The sequence below is a fragment of the Paramormyrops kingsleyae genome, chromosome 18 (assembly GCF_048594095.1).
Source record: "Paramormyrops kingsleyae isolate MSU_618 chromosome 18, PKINGS_0.4, whole genome shotgun sequence".
NCBI classification, from domain to species: domain Eukaryota; kingdom Metazoa; phylum Chordata; class Actinopteri; order Osteoglossiformes; family Mormyridae; genus Paramormyrops; species Paramormyrops kingsleyae.
In genome coordinates, this window is record NC_132814.1 from 8,763,651 (window position 1) to 8,786,460 (window position 22,810).

Here is a 22,810-nt window from a genome sequence, read left to right on the forward strand (position 1 = left end):
ATTGATCAATAGATTAATGTAAGTATTCAAAAATATAAACGTTTGCAGTGCAACTTATCGATCAATTCCTACTTAAAGTATTTTACTATCTCCCTGGGCACTAAACAGCTGTTGTGTAAGATTTTAATTCTCAAATTTGACTCCAACTGCATGTAAGTATGCACTATGACTGGGATGTTCCTTAGCTACATCAAGATCTGCCTAAGAACATGAGACACCATGGCAAGTTCTACGTTGATTTTACTCTGCTTATAGGCCTCTTTGTACTTTGAATGTAACAACCTATAAATGTATTGTATTCTTCCATAGCAGTGTGTGAAATGAGTCACATGGCACGTTTCTCAGCGGAAACAAAGGGTAACGCTTCAGTCTCAGCCTCGCATTCGCTGGGATAGCATCGTGCATGTTTACACTAACTCAATACATATATTCAGACAGTAAAAATACATTTAGACAATGATAAACAGTAACAGTAATTATTATTATATAATAAAATACATTTAAAAATAAAGATTTCTAATTCATTATTTTAATATTAATAATAAACCATTAATATGTTTAATTATAATAATATTGTTTTGCAGAGCGGGGACAAAACGGAGACAAAGGTGCAGACGTCAGGGTATCGGGGAATACGGGGTTTAATTACAGGTAAGGCAGGCAAAACGCAGATGGACAATACAATGACCGGACTGTGGAAACAAACGCGGACTAAATACAGAGGACTAATGACAACAACTATAAACAGCTGATCACACAGGGATTCCACACGGGGTTAACAAGTGGGCGTGGCACACGGAAGGAGCGGACGATCAAGGCAGGACACATCGTTTGGATACATTTATTTTCTTACTTTACAAATTACTGTTTTGATAAATGTGATTAGATGTGTTTAGTACAATATATGCTCTTCTTGTTTTATCCGGTTCATTTTGTGTTTAAATGCTAACAAAAAACATATTTAGGTGTAATTTTTTGGGGCCAGGAACCAATTAATTGGTTTTCTATTATTTCTTATGGGGAAAATTCGATCACTACTCGAACTTTTTAGGATTCGATCCGGAGTTCTGAACGGATAAAATTCGAGTTCTGAGGTACCACTGTATTTGTTAGAAGCAAATGTCAAATTAGTAGTCTGATAATTTATGTAATTTTACATCTTTAAGATGAGTTTGACTCTAAGAGGTTTTAGGGATTAAGAAAGAAGTGATGTAGAAGTTGTTATATGGCAAACATTTTAAAAAGCAATTTTAATAGTAATAACTAGTTTTTATAGCTGTATCTATATATAATCTGTATATATTGCTGGGTGGGTTTGTAAAATGTCAGAAAATGAAGTGCATAGATACTGATGTGCATTTATGTCTGATTAGGTAGCAGGTGCAGTGTCCATAGAGTATCTTCAACCCAGAAATAAGAACAGTAATATGTGAGTTTAATATATGGACATGCAGAACTAATAGCAGTAGGAAGGAGCCGTTCATACCTGTGCCAGCTTCATCATCATGTGAGCAAAGACATGCAGGAAACCCACAACCGCATCCCACAGCCTGCTGTGGGCCAGGGATTGCTGATTACTGGTGCAGGGCCCCTACGAGGAGAAGGGAGATGTGGGTCTCAACACGGGAAACCCGGAACCAAAGAGGAAGCTGGCTACTTTACAGAAAATGGAAAATTGACGTGCCTGGATGTATTCTGTCAAGCTGTTGAAGATCTGCTTGGCTACCGTCATGGCTTTGGAGAAGTTCCTCTTTCCTGGTTCATCGATCACCTCTTTTCCAGAGTAATACCAGTAGAAGTCACTAATTGATTCCTTTCAAAGGAGGAAAGGATAAAGGTAAAAGTTGATCATTTAAGGAGAAGAGACAGTGTTTTGACATGGAGAGACACTTTCACGTGATGTAGGAAGCCAAGGTGCTAACCTGGAGTCTCAGCAAGTAGTCCACAGTGCAGATAATGATGTTGATGGTGGTGGTGCTGCCTGTCTGGGTCCGCAGATAATTCTGGAAATCTGTTAGGAATGTGACAACAGCCCCCTCACACTGTATCACTGAATTCTCACATTGAAGAAACTATGATCACGTTAGCATGTTAGCTTTGATCGTTCCTCGGAATGACTAATGCCTGTCACCTAAATTAGCTGTTACTGATCCTATTGGTCACCTAAATTAGCTGTTACTGATCCTATTGGTCACCTAAATTAGCTTCACTTGTATTCGTCTCTGTGACCTCTTGACTCACCATTGTTGTGGCCCTCACAGAGAAGCTGCAGGAAGCGGAAAAGGTCACAGGTAAATTCATCGTCCGCCATCACTTTTTCACCTAGAGCAAAGGAATAGTTGGGGGGGGGGGGGCAAAAATACTTAGACATAGAGATAGTTGATAGAGACACCTGATGGTGTACTTATTTTAGCTGACTACAAACTGAAGCATCTAAACTATATATGTAAATAGATATTGAAATTATTCAAGTAAGAGAGACTATGACTGTCCGTCCCATGACCGAAAGGTCTGGAGGTTATTGAGAGACAGCAGGACTGAAATTGCATAGTCCAAACAGGGACCAATTACAATTACATTATTTATCAGATGCTTATAGCCAAATCAACATACGATTGAATAAGCAGGGTCAGTCCATGGAGCAATTGGGGGTTAAGGGCCTTGCTGAAGGACCCAGCAGTGAAGTCAGCCTGATGACTCTGAGACCAACCAGCGAGGCAGTGTCCTAACCCACTGAGTTACATAGCACCCCACTGAGTCACATAGCACCCCACTGAGTCACATAGCACCCCACTGAGTCACATAGCACTCCACTGAGTCACATAGCACCCCACTGAGTCACATAGCACCCCAGTATCCTTAGCAATGCTAATATCCAGGTAATATTCACCATTATTGTTACAATGGAAAAGCCTTTAGCAGAGAACTAATGGTCTCCATCTTTTTGATGACTTCCTCTTCAAATTGGCATGTGGAGAAGCTCCACAAGCACCACGGGAGGTTAAGGACAAAAAGAACTATTCACACATATATATATATACACACAGAAATATACTGTACAACACACACAAAATGGCCACACTTTCCTACACATACTCAAACCAAACATACACAGGAAAACAAACTGACAGAAAACATAGTAAACAAAACACTGAAACATATACATCACAATCATATTCAATAATATGACACAGAACTGAACACAGACCAAATTTTTTTAAAAAAGAAGCGTCTCCTCATACTTCCATCAACCAGACCACACTCTGACACACAAGCATGCAAGACAGACCTACTGCTCTCCATTAAGTTTACTGTGGCTAGAAGGTGAGGGAGCAGAGTGCGTCTTGGTGGGTCCAGCCAAATTATCAGGGAGCCCTGAAAGCTGTGTTCAGCACTACAGGGCGACGTACAGGAAAAGACGCTCAAAGATACTAGTATTCAGAGATAAGCAGTCATTTCTGCTTCAGAAGATATCTCACCGTGTGTTTGTATAATTGCTTCCCATATATTAGAAATAGCGGCAATAGCATTAGAGCAACAGCATGAAAAAAAATACTGAAATCAACAAACACACTGGTACTACTGATCTCTCCTTCATTCATATAATATTGTGTTCATTAAAGGGGTTAACAATGACTGTTATTATCATTAATAGTATTATAAGAATGAGGTTTAGGATATAAAGCAGTGAGTATTCACACAGCTTTGTGTCAGTGGTGATAAGCAAGCATTATCTGTTCTGCACAGAACGCTCCGGAGGATTTTCCTGCATGAGGACACCACATTCCCTGGGGCCTGATGCGTCTCCCAAGAAAAGGAATCTACATGTATGCTCTGGAGTTACAGTAGATCTGTCGTAAAAGACACTCAAGAAGAAGAAGAAGAGAAAAACATCTTTTTGATCAGTGTTTACAATTAGTTTTTATAGTTCTGTTTTATAATTATAAACGAATAATTTTAAATTCATGCTGCAGACATCATAGTGCATTGTATACCTCATCCATAACAGCTAGAAATTAAAACACTAATATATTGTAGGAGATTTACTTAAAAACAATTTTTTTGAATGGTGTACAATGATGGAAAATATTTATTTGTATTTGGTTTACTAAGATTCCTAAACTGAACTAATCAGCAATAGAAATATGAAAAACAGACCAAAAAGTGTTTTTTTAATATATATTTTCATATATATTTTCTTGAGTGCTAAAAGAAAATCTGCCGTGTTTCACAGCAAGTGATAAAAATAAAAAATAAGACTGAAATGAGAGAGACAGGGACAGGGAGAGAGAAGGAGAAGAAGGGAGATGGACAGACAGACTGAGGCATTATTTACCACGTTCAAGCTTCATGTCTGAGGACCAGGAAATGAAGGAGAAGGTGGATGGGCAGGCACAAGGTGGAGGTTTGGGGAGGGGGGGCATGGAAACGGTTGTGGAGTAGAGAGAAACGGGTGGTGAGGTAAATCAGCAGTAAATCAGGAATGTCGCAGGAGGGAATTACAATCCACCTACATAAAAAGTAATTAACATTTCAAATTACTGAAATATAACATCTGATCACTATTAGGTGATGGTAAAGTACACTGAGCATTATCAGCTAGATAGACAAAAGAAAAACAACCTTCCTCAAATTTAGGAAGTATTTAGGAAGTCAAGGAATAGGTTAGAGTTGAGCACAATTAAACTGAGATAAGTAATTTGATGCATAATTCATTGTTTGATTATTGACCCTTGAGAGTCGTGCGTTGTTATTATGGAACATTATGGGGAAGAGTGCAAACCTGACAGATACCAAGAGCAGGTCAAGCAATAATAAATAGATGTCATGAGTCTGGGCACAAAATCCGAATGCAAAAAATGTAACAGTTTTACAGTGAACACGCTACACTGAGCGTGTTGGTATCTCTGAACATCAGAGTCAAATAACTGATTGGGTTTGTTGGATTAATACGAGGCTCTGGTGACCTTTTAAAAGTGTAAACAACTAAACAAAAGTAGCATCCTGTTCAGAGCTGAAAGATTTTCATAATTATTAAAACCAATTTAATAATTTATTTATGATTTGTCAAATTACTGATTACAAGAATAGAGGATATTACTGTAAAATGAACTGAACTTATACTGTAAAACTATACTGCTTTGGGGCATGCTTTGAGTCCATTTTTGTACAGACAGCGCCATCTAGTGGGGTCAGAAAATACAGCAAATGGTTCATAAAGTGCCATTTTTGCCATCACTAAACAATAGTAATAAAAATTTGAATCTACACAAAGCCATTTTATTAAACTTTTTAAACATTTGAACTTCCAATTATCCTTTAAAACTTTCAAAAAGCAACACAAATCTCATAACAATTATAATTTCATTTGTAACTGCCAAAGACCAAGCAAGTCATTTTCGGTGACAGGAAATGACATGCTTGGAGATGTGGTGCTTAAAGCAGAGCAGGTGTGGTGTCTGACTCACTTGTGCCCTCCTCTGACACCATGCCCAGTCCCTCTGCTTTGTTCTGTCTCTCAAAAGCATTGAGGTCCAAGACACTGCCAGACAAAACAAACGTGAAGGTATCGTTTTGTGAGGCATTGCATCTAGATCAAGTTACATTTTTCTTTTTTATCTGGCAAAACTCATATTTTGGTGTTACAGCTAGTTGCTAAATAGTCTAAAACACTCTCTCGTAATTTTGTTACCTTGAAACTAAGCACTAATACTAACCAGCAACTCTGCATGAGAGCCTGGAGACTAAGGAAGAACCCAACATCTTTCTTATCTTTCAGGTAGTCCAGCATTTTCTGTAGGCAGGGAAAAGAGCATACATTAAAAATACAACAATGCACCCTAATTACTCTGTTACCATATTACTCTGAATGGGTGCAAACAATGTTACCTTCATATTCAGGTGATTAATGGATTCCACACTGGACGATGCAAACAACACACCACATCAGAGAACTTGCCTGCTGCACCTCACCGTTTCCACCGTTTAGGATGGAAATGCCCAACTTGAGTGTGGAGGATACCATGGAACCGGTCACACCTGTTACACCAAAGGAGATGATTTGCAGCCATGATGTGTGTTCTTACTCCGCAGAGATACGCTTTAGCACCAGGGGTATAACGGTATATATTTCGGATAGGGATGTAACGATACAATCTACTCACGATTCGGTTCAATAGATGATTCAGAGCTCACGATTTAGTACACTCACAATATATTCAACAAAATAAGACTGAAAAACTACGATCTCATAGTTCTTTCTTATTTCCTTCTCAGCATGTACATTAATAATTTAAAAAAAACTTTTTCTCTTACAGTTTTTTCCTTATTCTGCAAAAATAAAATGTCAAAGTAAAACTGAGATTATATCTATTGCACCCTCTTGTGCTAACATTAATAAATAACTGAATGTCATGGTGTATTATTAAGCCTTTACCATGCATATCATTATATGTTTAAATTGCGAAGTACCATGGAAGGGTGTATTATTACACTCTTACAATGCGAATCATCATATTTGTGAAATATTGTTGCATTGTTACACCCCTGATGTGGGACACTTATGTCATTACTGAGAGTTCTGCCACCAGCAGGCGCAGTAAAAGACGGCGCACCTTTGCAGGCACTGATCATCTGCAGGACCATCTCAGCTGCTCCACGGTTGTGTAGCCGGGATTGCTGGTACAGAAGTCTCTGCTTCTCCATCTCCTTCTCCTGTGCAGTTGTAAGCAGTGTCCCTGGGTTACACTGGGCACACTCTGTCTGGGCCTAACTCACACTGCAGTCACTCAAACACACAAACACACGCCTGGCTGCCTAAGTTTCAGTGGTCCTTCATGCCTATCAGTATATTTCCTATATATTTACTTTTCATTAGAGTTCTAATGAAGCACAAATCACAAACATTATAAAATTCATCGCTTTCAATGAAAAAAGTTCCCTACTACCCTTAGTACCTATGTACATATACAGTCCCTGTTCTCTCCCTTTTCATATTGTGAGAAGTGTGTGTGTGTGAGTGACGACGTCCTTGTATCCAACACACACTTTTACACATCCTCCACTCTAACTGCTCTCTATCTCTCCTTCTCATTCATTCGCTCTGCCCATCCGAAGAAGTATTAGTTAATGAAATCGTTATTCTCGTTCTTCACATTTGCTGCCTAGAGCAAACGTTTGACTACAGCAAACAGCCCTCATTGTCCTCTTTAGCGAGGTGTCTTGCAGAATAACACAGTGGTCACCCACGGCATTCCCAGTCATTTCTTTGTATATGAAACACTTTTACGTGACACACAGAATACCTCAGTCACTGCATTTTGCAGAATATCTCATCACTAAACTAAATTTAAAATGCTTGTCATATATAATTCATATCACCGTGACCATGAATTGGATCAGTGGTATGAATGACGGATAATTCATATAATATTTATGCAGAAGTTTGATAGTATTTTACCATAATAATTGATTTATCATCGAAAAGAAGCAAAACCGGTTCTTCGGCAGAATAAGAAAAGCCCACCCACAATACCCTCTTATATTACCCCTTCTACCCACCCCAGCATTCTAACCCCCCCCAACCCAACAGACACCTCCCACCCCAACCATTAGAGACCACCCCTCCCACCCTCGTAAGCCTAGCCATGTTTTATATGTTTCATGTATTAAGGGTTTGGAGAATGGAACATGTTTCAGTGAGCATATGTCAATTACTTACGTCTTTTGTTGACAGGTGGTCTGAAGGTGCCCTGAGTGTTTGATACGGTTATTATTTTGCGTGCATTTTGTGTATCCTCATTTGTCTGTGAAGTATGCAGTTGAACTATAGAGGCTTTTACTGTAGTCCAATTAGCAATGAACTAGGTGAGTATGAAGGAAACGATTTAAACATTCAAATAAAAATGAGTGTAAGGGGTCAGAGGAAAAAAAAAATGGGAACAATTTGAAGAGAAATAAGAGAAGAGTGGCAAGCACAGGTCCACAGGCACCAGAAAAGCAAACACGTCATGAACATGAAAAACCAAACACGCGGGATTAGAACCCAAATAGGAACATTACAAACAGTTAAACTCCGAGACACATCACAATGACAGAGAAGAGAAGAAAGAATAATTGAGGAGGGGGCATCGGGCAGGGGGTGTGTGGGATGCAGTGGGGTGCAGTGATACTCAGCGTGTGAGGAGCGGCCGCTCCAGTGTCTCCCCGGTCCCCAGCCCCCTGCACCCCCATACCATCTCATTCTGTCGCACCTCAAAGGACATCTCATCCTCGCCCCCCATTAGCTCCTCCTCTCCTGCTTCATCTTCCTCACCAATATGGCAACTCTGAGACAAACAGACAGGAAAAAGTAAGACACCTATAGAGAGAGCAGGGTATAGCCAAAAGTGGGGTATAACCAAAAGGGGGGTATAACCAAAAGGGGGTATAACCAAAAGCGGGGTATAACCAAAAGCGGGGTATAACCAAAAGCGGGGTTTAACCAAAAGTAGGGGGATAACCAAAAGTGAGGGATTAACCAAAAGCAGGGGAATAACCAAAAGCAGGGATAACCAAAAGCAGGGGAATAACCAAAAGCAGGGATAACCAAAAGTGATGTTTAACTATAAGCAGAATAAAACCAAAATCACACGCTTGAGGGTGGATCAGTTTGGTGTCAAAACTCACCTTTGCCATAATGTCGGCATATGCCATGTATAGATAATCCTCATCGAGTTTACTGTTACAGAAAACAAAGGATGGGGAACAGCAGTTGAGAATGCTAGACATGTCAGATTTCCAGTGGCTTGTCAAGTCATGCTGTACACAAATTCTGTGCATCTATTTGCGTGGTAGTGGCCCTTCATCCATCCTTATAAAGTGAGACTCTCCTTGTAGTCTCCTTGTTGTCACTTTATTCCTCTGCCAGTTTCTCAAGAATGTCCTCACCTCTTTTCAGTGAGCGCGGTGCGGCTGAAATGTAGGATGAGCTGATGAAGGGGGTCCGGTTTGGTTTCCTTTTCCTCTTCCTCCTCTTCTTCCTCTTCCATGGCTTTCTAGAAGGAGGCAAACGATGAAGTCACGTTCATGCTCACAGCACGATCGGTGCAATCTTATGGTGACAGCCGCAGAAACAAGTAAGGGCGATAGGAAGGCAGGTAGTGGTGCAAAGAAAACTTACTGATAAGTCATCTATCATTCTATCCTCAAAGGAATATCCCTCCGTTTGGATCCAGTTTCGCTTGTATGCATCCAGGAACATGTTGGATGCCCTATGTCTGACAGATGAAGATTTAAATGGTCTTAAATGTTTGGTTGTTCATATATTTAAAACAATGTATAGAAAGACACCAAAACATATTAAAATGTGGCTTTGTAAGTGTATGGGTGACAATACATAGGGCAACTTTTTGAGCAATGTGGCTCGGGCACTTTCCCATTGATATTGGGCAACTTTTTTCCAGATCCAAATAAGTTGCCCTTTGTCTCACCTAGTTGGCAATTGCCTGGCAACTTTGCTTAGTAAAAATAATAATAATTATAATAATCCTTCATTAATCCCAGTGGGGAAATTCTCTTTATGCCTACACGATCTTGCGCTCCATGAAATGCAGACACATATGTAGGTGAGTGCAAGCTTGGCAGTGAAGGGCAGCCACCTGCAGTGGCACCCATGGAGTTGAGGGTTAAGGGCCTTGCACAAGGGCCCACAGACATGTAACTATTCTGCCGAGACTCAAACCGGCAACCTTCTGATCATAGGCAAAAAGGCTTAGCCTGCTGAGCCACACGTTGCCACCAAAAAATTGCCCTGTGCATCATCACCTTTGCGTGTGTTACCTGGGAATATTGTATAGCGGTGTCATTCTAAAGCATGCCACCACTGCCCTACGGCGCTGTTTGGACAGAAGCTTGTGCCACACCATTTTCTTGGACTTGAAGGGATGCTCCGTCTAAGAGAGAGTGGAAATCCATTTGCCTTGTACAAATCCAATTAGACAATGTTTCCCAATGTGGTCTTTGGTTACGTGCACATACAATAATCCACCAATAGCAATTTGAGACTTTGATTAGCCTAACTCCATGTCATTTGAAACCAGAGAACCTTGAAGAAATCTGCTGACATGGGGATCTTAAACATATCTTTAAAGTTAATTTTCAGTTTTTGTCATTCACTTCTTATGTCCTGTGTGTTAAACTGAGTATATGAAATATTGGGTTTAATACTCAGCAGAGCTGGGTTTCACCAATGTGCCTATTGAAGAAGCTGCTAATTTTAATATTGAATATAAAGGTGTTACTAGGAAAAGCAGATCGACGAACCATTTCGATGTGATAGAGCACTGCGGCCACTTCCTGCACCCTTTTCACCACCTTCTCTGGAATGTCAGCATCCTCAGCCTTGCCTGCCATCTCTTTGTAGAGAGCCATCTGCCAGCGCATAGAGGGGTTCTCCACCTAAGGGAACGTGTAAGATGAGGCATGCAGCCTGATCCACGTGGGATGGTCTGACTGTGGGCTTTACCACTCACCTTACCCTGAAGATGCAGGTTATTTTGGAGGAACTCTCTCACTTCTTCATCGGTATCTTTCTGTCAACGGTTCAGGAACAAGAAGGATTAGCTGAGCTCTGTGGCATGAAATGTGATTTAATCTCTCCACTCTCAGGTTTACGGTAGGGTGGCGGTGGTCAAGAGCCAGTTCTGGTCAGCATAAAGCATCATATAATTATGGAGCATTCGTACATACAGAGCCACGGACCACAGAACACATGTGAAGGGGCATTTTTTAATGATTTAATTGTTTTCTGTACCAGGGACAATGGACAGTTAGTAACTGTCCCAGAGTAGAGGTCTGCGCGGGACTGATTTTTCATCCCGCTCCCGCAGAAATGTGTAATATTTCGACCCGCTCCTGCCCACATCTGTTATGGTTTGTCCCGCTCCCGCCCACATCTGTTATGGTTTGTCCCGCTCCCGCCCGCATCTGTTATGGTTTGTCCCGCTCCCGCCCGCATCTGTTATGGTTTGTCCCGCTCCCGCCCGCATCTGTTATGGTTTGTCCCGCTCCCGCCCGCATCTGTTATGGTTTGTCCCGCTCCCGCCCGCATCTGTTATGGTTTGTCCCGCTCCCGCCCGCATCTGTTATGGTTTGTCCCGCTCCCGCCTGCTGAATCCCGCAAGCAAGGCCGGTGGAGTATAGGGTGGGCCAAAAATTTTAAATGCTATAATATTTTGGCTTATAAAAAATAAGGTACCAAATTTATTTGTTGCCTAACTGAAATACAGGAATTTATGAAACATAGGCTATATTATGTGGGCACGACTCCAGCTGCGAATTAAAGATATCTTTTATATAAGGGTAGATTTGGCTAACCAGTTTTCCACAAAAAAATACTACAAACAACATTTCTAACTAGGCTACAGACCTGAATTAAAAATATCTAAACAGTCTCAATAGAAACATTTCCCAGTCAAAATGAGAGAAATATAGGGAAACATTGAAATTTGTGGCGCAGCTCTGCATTTATTCCAACCTCAGTCAGTGCGCTCATTGCACTTCCATTCTGCCGGCGTCCCAGATAGAGGTCTGCGCGGGACTGATTTTTCATCCCGCTCCCACTAGTTTCTGTCCCGCTCCCGCAAGAAACTCTCAAATGTAGACCCGCGCCGCATGCTTTTGCGCCGCGTCCCGCGAGTCCCGCGGGCATCACGCCTAAATTTCAATCTAAATTTCATCTGCAGTCCCTGGGCAAGTAATACTAAGACAGGCAAATTTTACAAAATAGTTTACGGTTTGCTTTCAAAAACTTAGACATAACATTTTGTTTTAATTAAACACATGAATATAATTCAGGCTGTTATTTATGACATTGCTTTGAATTGCTTCTAGGTGATTTTTTTTTATACTTGTTCATCACTGCTTTCTTAACGATGCTCCAAAAGACTCCCAGCTGCCCATGCACACAGCATCATGTAAAATATCACCTAAGCCACACGGCTTAGGTACTCGAGAGAAAAACGAAGAACCAACGGAAGCAAAAAAGAAAAACAGCAAAAACAGCATGAAAACTTAAGGTCAACAGAGCAAAGAATGCAGGTGAGGAAAATGAGTGCATGGGGGTTTGGGAATACCAGGGAGTAGCGGATTTTGGCCAGGTTGATGAGCTCGTGGTCAGCGGGGGAGCACATGTTGAGGCCAATGGGGAGCATCTTCTTAAGGGCCGCCACGATGAGCGAGGTCTGCACCGAGTAGCGATCTCCACGCCGCTTTTTCTTGGTGCGCTCCAAGTCAGAGCCCCCAGCCTGTGACAGCACAGGGAACACAGTGGGAGGGCGTTACCTCTGTCTACGCATCGGGGCAGGGTATGGGGGAGGGGCCAAATACCATGTGCTAAGAACCATTAATATTGAAAGTAAGTTCGGATTCCATGGGTAATTGAACACTTCCAGCATAGCAAAACATATGCCTTATCCATTTAAAGGTTTAGGCATTCTTACATTTCCTTTAAGTAAAAATATAAATATATAGATCCACATTAGTTTGCTGTGTACCTATTTCATACATCCATTCAAAGATCCCAGCTCTTCTGCAGACAGATGCCTCTTTATGACATTAGCAAAACTCATAAAATGTATGACTTACCTCTGAAACAGGCTGTCAACATCCTACACTGAATATATTTTGTAAGAGATACAGATGTATATATTGTTCATATAAGGCTGTGTTAATGCCTTTTTTCTTACTGATGTTTAATCTGGAGCAGAATAATTTAAAATGCCTTCATTCAATTTTACTATGATTTAGACACTTTTCCTTTTTTCCCCACTATTTCACTTTAGCTGACAGTCTGAAAAGCAGGAGGATGATGAGGTATTTTAAAGTGTTAAACTATACTGGGAAGAAAGAGATGGGTGAGGGAGTTGGGTCAAGGAAGGAGAAAGGAAAGGGATACGATTATTTCCATTTATAATCAGTGAGTGGAAAGGAATATGATTGAAATAATATAAATAACCTAAAAGCCTAGCATTCCACTCAAACATATAACCATTGTACTCCCATTATCACCATGTCTAAGATTATTTGGGAATCCAGGTGCGGTTATTTCTAGGTGAAATATGGATCTTTAAACATGGTGCTGCAGTGTAAACCAGATAAACAATGTTAGTACCACACAGACAGCAATGCAAGCCTCTCTCCCCAGCACAACACATCAAAACAAGTGCAAGTCCTCGGAATCCGACCCAGTGCGCCAACGATCTGTGGCTCCTGTCCTAATCTGGTGTCATTAGCACACCTTATCCGGTCTGTAGGTTGTGACAGTATAATTGTGATTCATAACAAGGCGGGACCTGTGGCCTATGATATCGATATATGTTGTGGCCGATCGATAGAAGTGGAGAAGACATTTTGTAAATGGGAGAATTGGATTTGTCTATCAGTGCAGAGGACAGGTAGATAAAAATAGTTAATCTTTCCTTAAATCAAGAACAAGAGAGATATAGATCTTAATACAATGATCTGAGGATTGTGACGAACGTACTGTTTCTTGCCCTCTCACATACAGTACATCTTGGCTGTAATGCCTGGTCTTACGTGGGACTGAAAGTAGCGCGTTTCAGGGGACAGTCTGTGAAAGATCCATGTTACCCGTATTATCGTTAAATGTGATTTGAGAGGGAATGGGAGATAAGGAATATTTTATTTATGTAAAACAGGGAGAGCACAGCTTCCCATAAGGCTGGATTCCTCATTTTGTTATAGAGGGTAACCCCCCCGCCCCGCATTCACCCCTTTTAAACCCTCTACAAATACACAACCATTGGCAAGAGTTAGATCAAAGGTTAAACATCGGTGAAGAAATGAGATTATTCAAGTTAGAGGGATTCACTTGGAGTTAATAGGACAATGAAATTAATAGGAGGAGGGGCCTACAATGGATGACGATGGAAACGAGACCCCCTTTGTGACACGGACATCCGTTGCTAAAAAGACCAACCATCAACAAGAAAAAAAGGAGAGGTAGACATGAATATTTCCATCAAACAAGAAAACCAACTGAATGCAAACTCATGGGCAGGATGATGGACTCAGCTTGAGCAGCTGCACCGAGGGTCTCCATGGCTTCCGTGCCTCCAAAAGACCATCGTGAAGCCAAGTGGCGCAAGCCTGTCTCCACTGCAGAGGGCTTTCATCACGCCCCTCCCACCACACCCATCACACACTGGTGGGACAGCAGGCCGCCCGCTGTCTCGGTGCGGCTACTATCCTGTCTCCAGGTAACGTAGCACGTCACAGAACACTTTACGACTTCTGTGCCTAATGTGCATCTTGTTCAAAGTGGGTGCAAAACAGTACAGGACAACAATATCAAGATACATCCCATCTATGTGGGGTATAGGAAGACAGTAAGCCATTAAACTAGAGCGTCACCCATGGGCACCAGTGTGCTTGGCAGCTGAGCGCGTCGACGCGCGGAAGGGGGTTGATGAAAGACCCTCGAAACATGAGGTGCCATGCGGTCAGCACAGCTGTCGTGCAGAAACAGAATCTAACCTCAGCGGCCCCGGCCTAGCGACCCAGCGTCAACACAGAGACAGGACAGGAGACAGTCAGAGAGAGAATACCATTAATACACCTGCAGCGGCTCATCAGCGACACACACACACTGACCTCACCTAAAGGGCAAATGCCCTCAGACCGCAGGTGAAGACACGGCAGATGGAAAATCAATGCGAAACACAGAGAATGGCCACAAAGTTATATATGAAATGCATACTTCTGTTGCTATTTCTGACCGAATTCTCTCAGTGTGGCATACCTTAGGACGCTCACTCACATTCAAAGAAGGGGCAGCTACAGAATCACTCATGGATGCTCTCACTCATATCTCTTCTTTTTCCATCACAGACTCCATTCTTCACTCAATGCAATATAGTAGCAACACAGTTGCTTCACAGATGAGGGTATTTAAAATCCTCTTTTTATATGGAACTAGAAAGTCAACCTCAAACAAGTCGAAAATGACCCTATGTACCACTATACGGTACTATTTACTATGCTGCTATAGTCACATTTCATACCCAGACCGTAATCCAAATCATCGGCATCCCACAAACGAACACAATCTATCACTCACACATAATCAGCCTAGCATCTCTGACCTCACCTTGCTCATCTTGCTCTTACTGTCAGCAGTGAGAAAGGACATGTTGTTGATCTCATTCATCACCACAAAATTCTGCTCCTCGCGTTTAAAGTTCTACGAAGGAAAAGAGGGTGAGTATGAGAAAACAAAGCAAGAGAATAATATTTCGTTAGAAGGAAAAGCAAATGTGATGAGAGTCAAAACAGTGGCAATGAGTAAAGACTCACATGAGACTTTGACCAAAAGATGAAAACCTCTCCCACCATCCGGAAAAGCTCCTCGGCGTCAGGGTCCGGGCAGGTTAACCACCTTGCCCTAAGACAGAGACGCATCGAATGTGGGAAACGCATTCAAGTCCAGTCCAGGGGTGGATTTAAAGGGTGGCCAGGTGTGGCTATGCTCCTCCCCCACCCTAATAGATATGTGAACAGATCTGGCTCTGTCCCTGGTTCAGCCATATGAATGTGAAAACCATATTGTGGAACTGTGCAGAAAGTGCAGATATCAGATTAAACCCAGATTCTACTTTTCCTCTTTACCTGTTGTTGTCCACGTATCGGATGAGTAAGGGATAGAGAGCATAGAGGTCCCTGCACAGCACAGCAAACTCGTCGCGGATTGTGCCGTCCTCCTGGTCTCCCTCCGACTTCCCCTCTAGGCGTAGATGTTCCTCTTCAGCCACCACCTTTCCTGTGCGCTTCTTCAGCTTCTCCATGGTGGGAATGAAGTGAGACTTGAGCATCTCTGATTTAGCCCTGCTCACGATGGGCTGAGAGAAAACTGAGGATGGCAGAGCACAGAGATAGGACAGTGATTCCTCTTGGATCGTGACAAACATTCCAAAGTTTTTAAAGTTAGCATTAAGGGGGAAAAAAAAAGTATAGTGCCTCATCTGAGTCATTCCTTTGTTTACGCTAGAAGCATGCCTGGTGGCCCCTCTGCTTCTCCTGATCTGCCACTAACACAGTCGTCTGCAGGTCTGCTGGGCTTGCAGAATAACATTGTGGAGAACCTGCTCCAGCAGCACCAGAGGGGCCACTCCAGTCAACCTATTTCCAACACTTACGAAGCAGTCACTCTTGAAATCTCCGGAACTTCCCTATGTAGACACCTGTGTTTTCAACTGCAGATTTGGTTTACAGTTTAGAAGAAAAACCAACTATTACACAAAATCCACCTCTCCTCATTTTCACTTTATAATACAATACGATGTCTCCTCACCAGCAAGTCTCTTCATCCAGGAGGCCTCATCAATGCCTAGGTTGTTCACCACAATTTTCATGATGCTCCCCAGCAGCTGATTAAGGTGCTCTGAGGTGACTTCAGTGCACAGTTGTCCTTCATGCTCAGGGAAATTCTCCAAACCTCTCTCCCACCAGCGGGGCAAGTAGTTGCACAGCATGGGTAGGGTGACTTCAATGACATGGGGCATCTCTGTGTAACGGGCCCCCGATTCAGCCAGATCCCCGATCTCCTTCATTAGAATATTCAGTTCAGGTATGTCTGGGCACAGCTCTTGTACTTGGCTTGGAAGACCCAAGACTGCACAAGGACATTGAGAGAAAGAGATAAATGAAGATACAAAGATAACAAAGCGAAAGAATAAGGGTGAGGAACTCACTGGCTCTTTCACGAGGTGTCTTTGTGGTGTATACAGAGAAGGCGTTGTACTCGTTAAGATGCGGTTCCAGGAATGCAACAGGCATGGCTGCTGCCAAGTGAGCCAAACACTCTCCCAGGGCTGGTCTCTGCCTGTAGGAGCGTCAAAGCCTCCATCATCACCCATTCCCAAGCACCGCAACATTTCTATAGTCCATAGTCCGACACAAAGAGAGGTACCGACTCACCTTTCAACATGCGGATTCTTAACGGTGCCCAGTGAATAGATGCTACACATAATGCGATAGCATGACATCTGCAGATCATCCACTGTAGACCGAAACACGGTGTTTAATTATTGGGTTACTCACAGATGCTTCCATATAGGACTGGGCCATATATTGATAAAATATTGTATCAAGACTATGAATAGGCATGTTGTCATCGATTTGAATGTCTTGAGTATCATGATGTAAGGTAAACATTTCTTTTCTTGCATAACTAACAGTTGTAATGCACTATTTTTACACAAATTCCATTAAGGTATGATTCTGTTGTTACCATCATACCTGTCACATGCTCCGTAACTATTTGTAAAAACATTTGGTCATCATAATCAGAAAATCTCCAAGTCACCTATCACATTTTATTGTTTTCTACATAAGAATTTTAGACTATCATGATAAATATCAAAATTGTGAAAATATTGCGATATCATCTTTAGGGCATATTGCCCAGCCCTAATTCCATATATTATTAGATGTTTAGTGACATGGTCTACAGGACTACATTTTTAAAGCTTTGTTGATCATTGTTTCAACATTGACTTACACATGACATCGTCTCCAAACTGGTGCTGAGCAATGTGGTCGAACAGGGAAGTGAGCACAGGGAGCAGAACTATAGTAGTGTAGTTGATGTTTTGAGATACACCCTTCACCTGCTATTTGACATAAATAAATTGAATTAGTAATCTAGCAGTGTGGCAACAACTCCAACAAGTCCAGAAATAAAAAGTGAATAACTTAACAGTGAAAATGTCTCACCTGGCTACGGTTTGATACTTTGCCAAGCTTGAGGTTCTCTACCATTTTCTCAATGTCATCTGCAGCGCTCTCAAAGAAGGACCTTAGTCCTGCCTTGACAATCTCAGGCCCTGACTTCATTACTGTCCTGAGGCACAGAAAAAAAGACAAACAAAATAAAGCGATAGCAAATTCTTGTAAAATACAGAAAGCATAATTTTTTTTTGTATAAAACAGACTCATCTTACATTACACTGTTGATTGTTTAATCAATAATCGTCATTCTTACTGTGGTAAATGTCACATCCAATCGGCACTGAAAATGTATCAGGCATCACATGAATACCATACGTGACTGGAAAAGGGTTCCAGACTATCCAGTCCACCACAACTACCCGGCTCTGCAACAGCATTTTCCCGAAGGTTATCAGACTCCTCAACTCCCACCTACCCCATAAACGCTGATAAATGCACAATTGCACTACATTGATTCTGTTATTTGCATAGTCTACTGTCCATATGCACTGTCCGGCACCACTGTTTACTTGTATTATTTACATTGTGTCATTTGTTGTTGTTTATTGTGGTGTACTTTTTTGCTATTGTATTTTTATTTATTCATTTGTTTATTTAATTCTTCATTCATTCATTCATTCATTTAATTCTTCATTTATTCTCCCCCCATTTTTTATTGTCGGGTGATTATTATTTCTCAACATTTTCTTGTTCTGGCTGTATGCTGCTCCATAGAAACTCAGTTTCATTTCACGTGTGTAAAATGACAATAAAGCTCCTTCACTTGACCCACCCTAGTTCCAGCTGTCCATGATGGACAAAGAACTGTACCTTGCATCCAAGGATCGTGCAAGAATGTGCAGACAGTTGACGATAGCAGAGGCATCTGTCCCTGTACACAACATGCAGGGCAGAATCGTTAACGCAAAAGCAACCATACAAACGAAGGTAGTGACCAGGCTGTCCAATAAAAAACTGCAAGAAACACGGTTTTTAGTATTACATACAGAGCAAAATTAAAGTATTTCTAGTTAAAGAATTATTAAGTGCAACTATTTTAATAATAGTATCTAGCAGATATACACAGAAGAGAATAAGTGAAGGCAACATAGCAAAAAAGAAGTACTGCTTCAAGTTCACTAAACTAAACAGCAGCACTGTGTCATCACTGTGTCCTGTGTTACAATTTATTTTAGCTTATGGATTCATTTTGGGAAACTCCGGAAATAAAATTAACAAAACTGCAATTCAAAAAAGGCCAGTTCCCTCCATGCTGGCCTCACCTACTAGGTACTTTGTACTCCAATACTTCCTACTCAGTACTTCATACTCCAGTACTTAGCAATGTTTATGATAGAATTTAATACATTATAGAATGGCTGCCGACTTAGTAGGCACACCTAGAAATTCTGGGCCTCATGACAGAATGTCACCTTGGGAGCCCCCACCCAATTTTAAGTGTAATTTTACATATTCAAGGGCCCCTATTAAAGTGCTGCCCCCCCGAATCTGCCAGCATATCCCTGCCTCTCCATCATCCCTGCAGTCGTACAACCAAAATAGTAACTGAATTCTAGGTGATCGGAATCGAGCTTTATATAATATCATGTACTATATTTTTGATGATTAACCCCTGGAGCATAGACCTTTGAGACAGAAATTAGGGGTGTCCCAGCACCGTTTCATGGCCGTCTCTGTGGAGAGGAGACATGCTACAGCCAAGCTAGTGAGAGAAGCCCACAATGTTCACAGTGAAGTCATTCAAGGAGAAGGAGGCAGGGGAACGGAAAGAGGATAATATACATAAGTACTGGAGAATGAGAACAAAACTATTCTTAAGGATGGCAGAAAGGAATATACGGAAGGCATGACAATCAAAGACAAAAACAGCAGAGAACAAGAACGAGGAAAATGGGAAGATCAAGAATGCGGGTTTCTTACCAAAAAGAGAAACTCTGTGTCTCACCAGAGCAGCCATTTTACAGAAGATACTAAAGCAGGAGATAGGGAGGAAGAGAAAAAGAAAGACAGGAAGCAAAGAAGAGAAACGTTGAGGCAAGGAAAGGGAAGGGTGATCACAGGTCCAGAACAGAGGAATGAGCTCAAAGATATAGACAGGGAGAGGAGTAAACCGGCAGGATGGGAGGTCGGGTGCAAAAGAAAAAAACTAACGTGTTCATTAACGGTAAATATAGGCTAAGCTGTAATGGTACAGTATAGAGATACGTGGCACCACTAAATTGTTATCAGGTACATTTTAAACAGCCCACTCTTTATTTACATTTTAATATAATGCTTTGGTAACGCTTTACTTGAGGGGGCACAAATACTGAACGCAGTTACATAAGTAACTCTGTTATTACTGAAGTACAAATCATGAACAAATATAGTCGTTGCTTGAGATAAAAGATGCGTCACGATTCATTAATGACGAACGAGCATTAGGTCAGTATGCAACTAAGACTTCATTTGTGGTTAACTAATATATAACTAAGAGCATAAGAAGGCATCTGCACCTTTAGCCCAGAAACTGTCCCAACAAGGTGTATTCAAGTACAAAAAAAAAAATGAAATCCCACATATAAACCACTGTGTAGTTTCAACGTAAAATTTATCTCTAAACAAATTAGTGTTCAGAAATGACTTCCTTCCTTGTGATATCTTCCAGTTACCACCAACTGACTTCTGAAATCTGACTGACATAAGACAGGTTAAACACATTGTGATTTTCGTGGTTAAACAGTAATTTTGATTCTGAATAATGATAAATGTCGAACTTGATGTACAACAAACGGGATATTTTACTGTTATTAGAGAAAACAGCAAGTCTGCATTTGTGGTGAAGTTTGTAAGTAACAGCCTTTGTGTAGCTCTGTGGGGCTGAGTAAGGCAGGTACCTGGTGATCATCTCCTTCTCTTTGTTGGATGAAAGGCCTCCACTGCCAAGCATTTTGGCAGGAGTGGAGAGGAAGTATAGACAATGGTTCTTAAAGTACTGGTTTATCAGGGGTAACAGGATCTGTGGTATAAACATAACTTATTAATGCAACTGCTGATATATGCATAGATATGTGTCAGTATATAAACTGAAACACCTGGTTTTAGACCCCAATAATTTACTATTATGGTGTAGGGCCTCCTTTTGTCTTGGGAATGATGCTGGTGGAGGAAAACGTTTCCTGACTCGCTCCTTCCAAACACCTCAAAGAGACTCAATAATATTCAGACCTGGTGACTGTACAGGCCATGGGAGATGTTCAACTTCACTTTCATGTTCATCAAACCACTTTGTCACCAATCTTGCTATGTGTATTGGTGCATTATCATCCTGATACACAGCACCACCTTCAGGGTACAATGTTTGAAACATTGGGTGAACACGGTCCTCCAGAATGTTTCAGCAGTCCTTAACAATGATGCACCCATCTAGAAAAAGTAGTGGGCCGAGGGAATGCCATGATATTGCAGCCCAAACCATCAATGATCCACCCCTGTGCTGCACGCAGTAGTCTGGGTGGTGAGCCTCTCTGGAGCTTCTCCACACCGTAATTCTCCCAGATGTGGGAAAGACGGTGAAGGTGGACTCATCAGAGAGCAGCAACACATTGTCCACAGCTCAAGATTTGTGTTGCTAGCACCAGTGTGCTCTGCTAATTCAACCTTCACACTCTGCTCCTACTGATGGAATATGCAATCAGTGAAGACTGGCCATAAATTTGTGCATATATAGGTGTGAAACCTTGAGCAGGTGTTTCAGTTTCATTGTCCAACCCCTGCATGTGTGTGTGTGTGTGTATAGACACACACAGACACACACACACATACACCTATATATAAGGAACATGCCACACAAAGGTATAAACACATTTATGTGGTGTCGATAACCAGCGTAACATCATCTCACCTTGGCAAAGAATTTAATCTCTTGCTCGTGTGGCGACTTCTCTACCCTCCCACTGCTCACCACAGCCTCTGCAAACATACATGAAATGCTACCTGTGATTCGCGTCGTACTCGTAAGTCACATCAACATTCTTCAAACTCACAAATCGGCCATCTTCAACAGGTAAATCTGGTACTGCTTTTATTGCTGTGCCAATTTAACCAAATAACAATGCAAATCGACTGGCCATATATAATTCTCGATTATATAAATTTGATATAATCGTACAATCTTAAGGTCGTTCCATTTCGTATGTTACTCTTTAGTACCTAGATGGGCGATGAACTCCTGTGCAATATCCATCCACTTGAGCAGCTTTTGCAGAAAACCATAGGCAAAACGCTTCTCAATAGAAGAAGTGTCCAACTCCATGTCCTTCAGTCCTCTGAGAGAGGGACATAGTCACGAATTTAATTTTAACACGCTACTTTTATGGGTGTGGTTAGTCTAACAAATTCTCAATCGCTGATCACGCTAATTGTGACGGCATACCTAGTGACAGCATATCCATTCAGCTGCAGGAATTTGAGAAGCTCATGAGCTTTTTCTCTGTCCCTTGCCTTCTCTTTTGCAGTTAAGGTGTCATAAGGCACCAGCAAGGGGTGGGTTCCACCTCCTACGGGTGACAACACATACAATAATCATTCACTACCCAAAGCAGGGGTCACCAACATGGTGCCCACGGGCACCAGGACGCCCCCAAGGACCACATGAGTCGCCCACGGACCTGTTCTAAAAATAGCACAACTCACCAGTGAGCAGCGTCTAAAATTTAATTTTATAATTTTATTGATGAAATCATAAACGTGATCAGTGTCTTCACATACAGTAGATGAGTATTATTAATCATTAATAATAATAATAATTTATAACTAAAGGTAAACTGAGCAAATTTGTTATTTAAGAAGAGTGTATCAAACTGGCAGCCCTTCGAATGGCTCAGTACCCGTGAAGCAGCTCCCAGTTTCAAAGAGGTTAGTGACCCCTGACCCAAAGCATACGGCAATCAAATTAAAACATTTTCAGGGCATAACTAACAGCGATCAACTGATTTAAGTTATTAGAAGCTGCTTTGCCTGGTTTTTACTGTCGTTATGCTTT

The 22,810-nt window shown here is 41.6% G+C and overlaps 1 protein-coding gene across 4 annotated transcripts in view; it reads right to left on the reverse strand.

The window, feature by feature from the left end:
- LOC111838045 (ryanodine receptor 1-like) overlaps positions 1-22,810 on the reverse strand; it is an 84,600-nt gene that overhangs the window by 17,786 nt on the left and 44,004 nt on the right. For 2 of the 4 annotated variants that reach the window (XM_072702233.1, XM_072702234.1), the window contains exons 59-89: positions 22,202-22,325; positions 21,979-22,094; positions 21,671-21,738; positions 20,664-20,785; positions 19,708-19,757; positions 18,598-18,658; positions 17,773-17,899; positions 17,558-17,669; positions 16,975-17,056; positions 16,749-16,879; positions 16,349-16,669; positions 15,667-15,907; positions 15,355-15,442; positions 15,149-15,241; positions 12,114-12,284; positions 10,512-10,571; positions 10,303-10,437; positions 9,820-9,932; positions 9,161-9,257; positions 8,929-9,035; positions 8,668-8,719; positions 8,253-8,327; positions 6,615-6,714; positions 5,960-6,039; positions 5,718-5,794; positions 5,469-5,542; positions 4,337-4,354; positions 2,242-2,322; positions 1,923-2,011; positions 1,685-1,813; positions 1,487-1,591 (exon numbers count right to left, since the gene is read on the reverse strand). In XM_072702233.1, coding sequence (XP_072558334.1) covers positions 1,487-1,591; positions 1,685-1,813; positions 1,923-2,011; positions 2,242-2,322; positions 4,337-4,354; positions 5,469-5,542; positions 5,718-5,794; positions 5,960-6,039; positions 6,615-6,714; positions 8,253-8,327; positions 8,668-8,719; positions 8,929-9,035; positions 9,161-9,257; positions 9,820-9,932; positions 10,303-10,437; positions 10,512-10,571; positions 12,114-12,284; positions 15,149-15,241; positions 15,355-15,442; positions 15,667-15,907; positions 16,349-16,669; positions 16,749-16,879; positions 16,975-17,056; positions 17,558-17,669; positions 17,773-17,899; positions 18,598-18,658; positions 19,708-19,757; positions 20,664-20,785; positions 21,671-21,738; positions 21,979-22,094; positions 22,202-22,325 — 3,299 coding nt within the window. Of the gene's footprint in view, positions 1-1,486; positions 1,592-1,684; positions 1,814-1,922; positions 2,012-2,241; positions 2,323-4,336; positions 4,355-5,468; positions 5,543-5,717; positions 5,795-5,959; positions 6,040-6,614; positions 6,715-8,234; positions 8,328-8,667; positions 8,720-8,928; positions 9,036-9,160; positions 9,258-9,819; positions 9,933-10,302; positions 10,438-10,511; positions 10,572-12,113; positions 12,285-14,535; positions 14,551-15,148; positions 15,242-15,354; positions 15,443-15,666; positions 15,908-16,348; positions 16,670-16,748; positions 16,880-16,974; positions 17,057-17,557; positions 17,670-17,772; positions 17,900-18,597; positions 18,659-19,707; positions 19,758-20,663; positions 20,786-21,670; positions 21,739-21,978; positions 22,095-22,201; positions 22,326-22,810 lie in introns of all 4 variants that reach the window. The other 2 variants (XM_072702232.1, XM_072702235.1) reach the window with 2 other exon arrangements.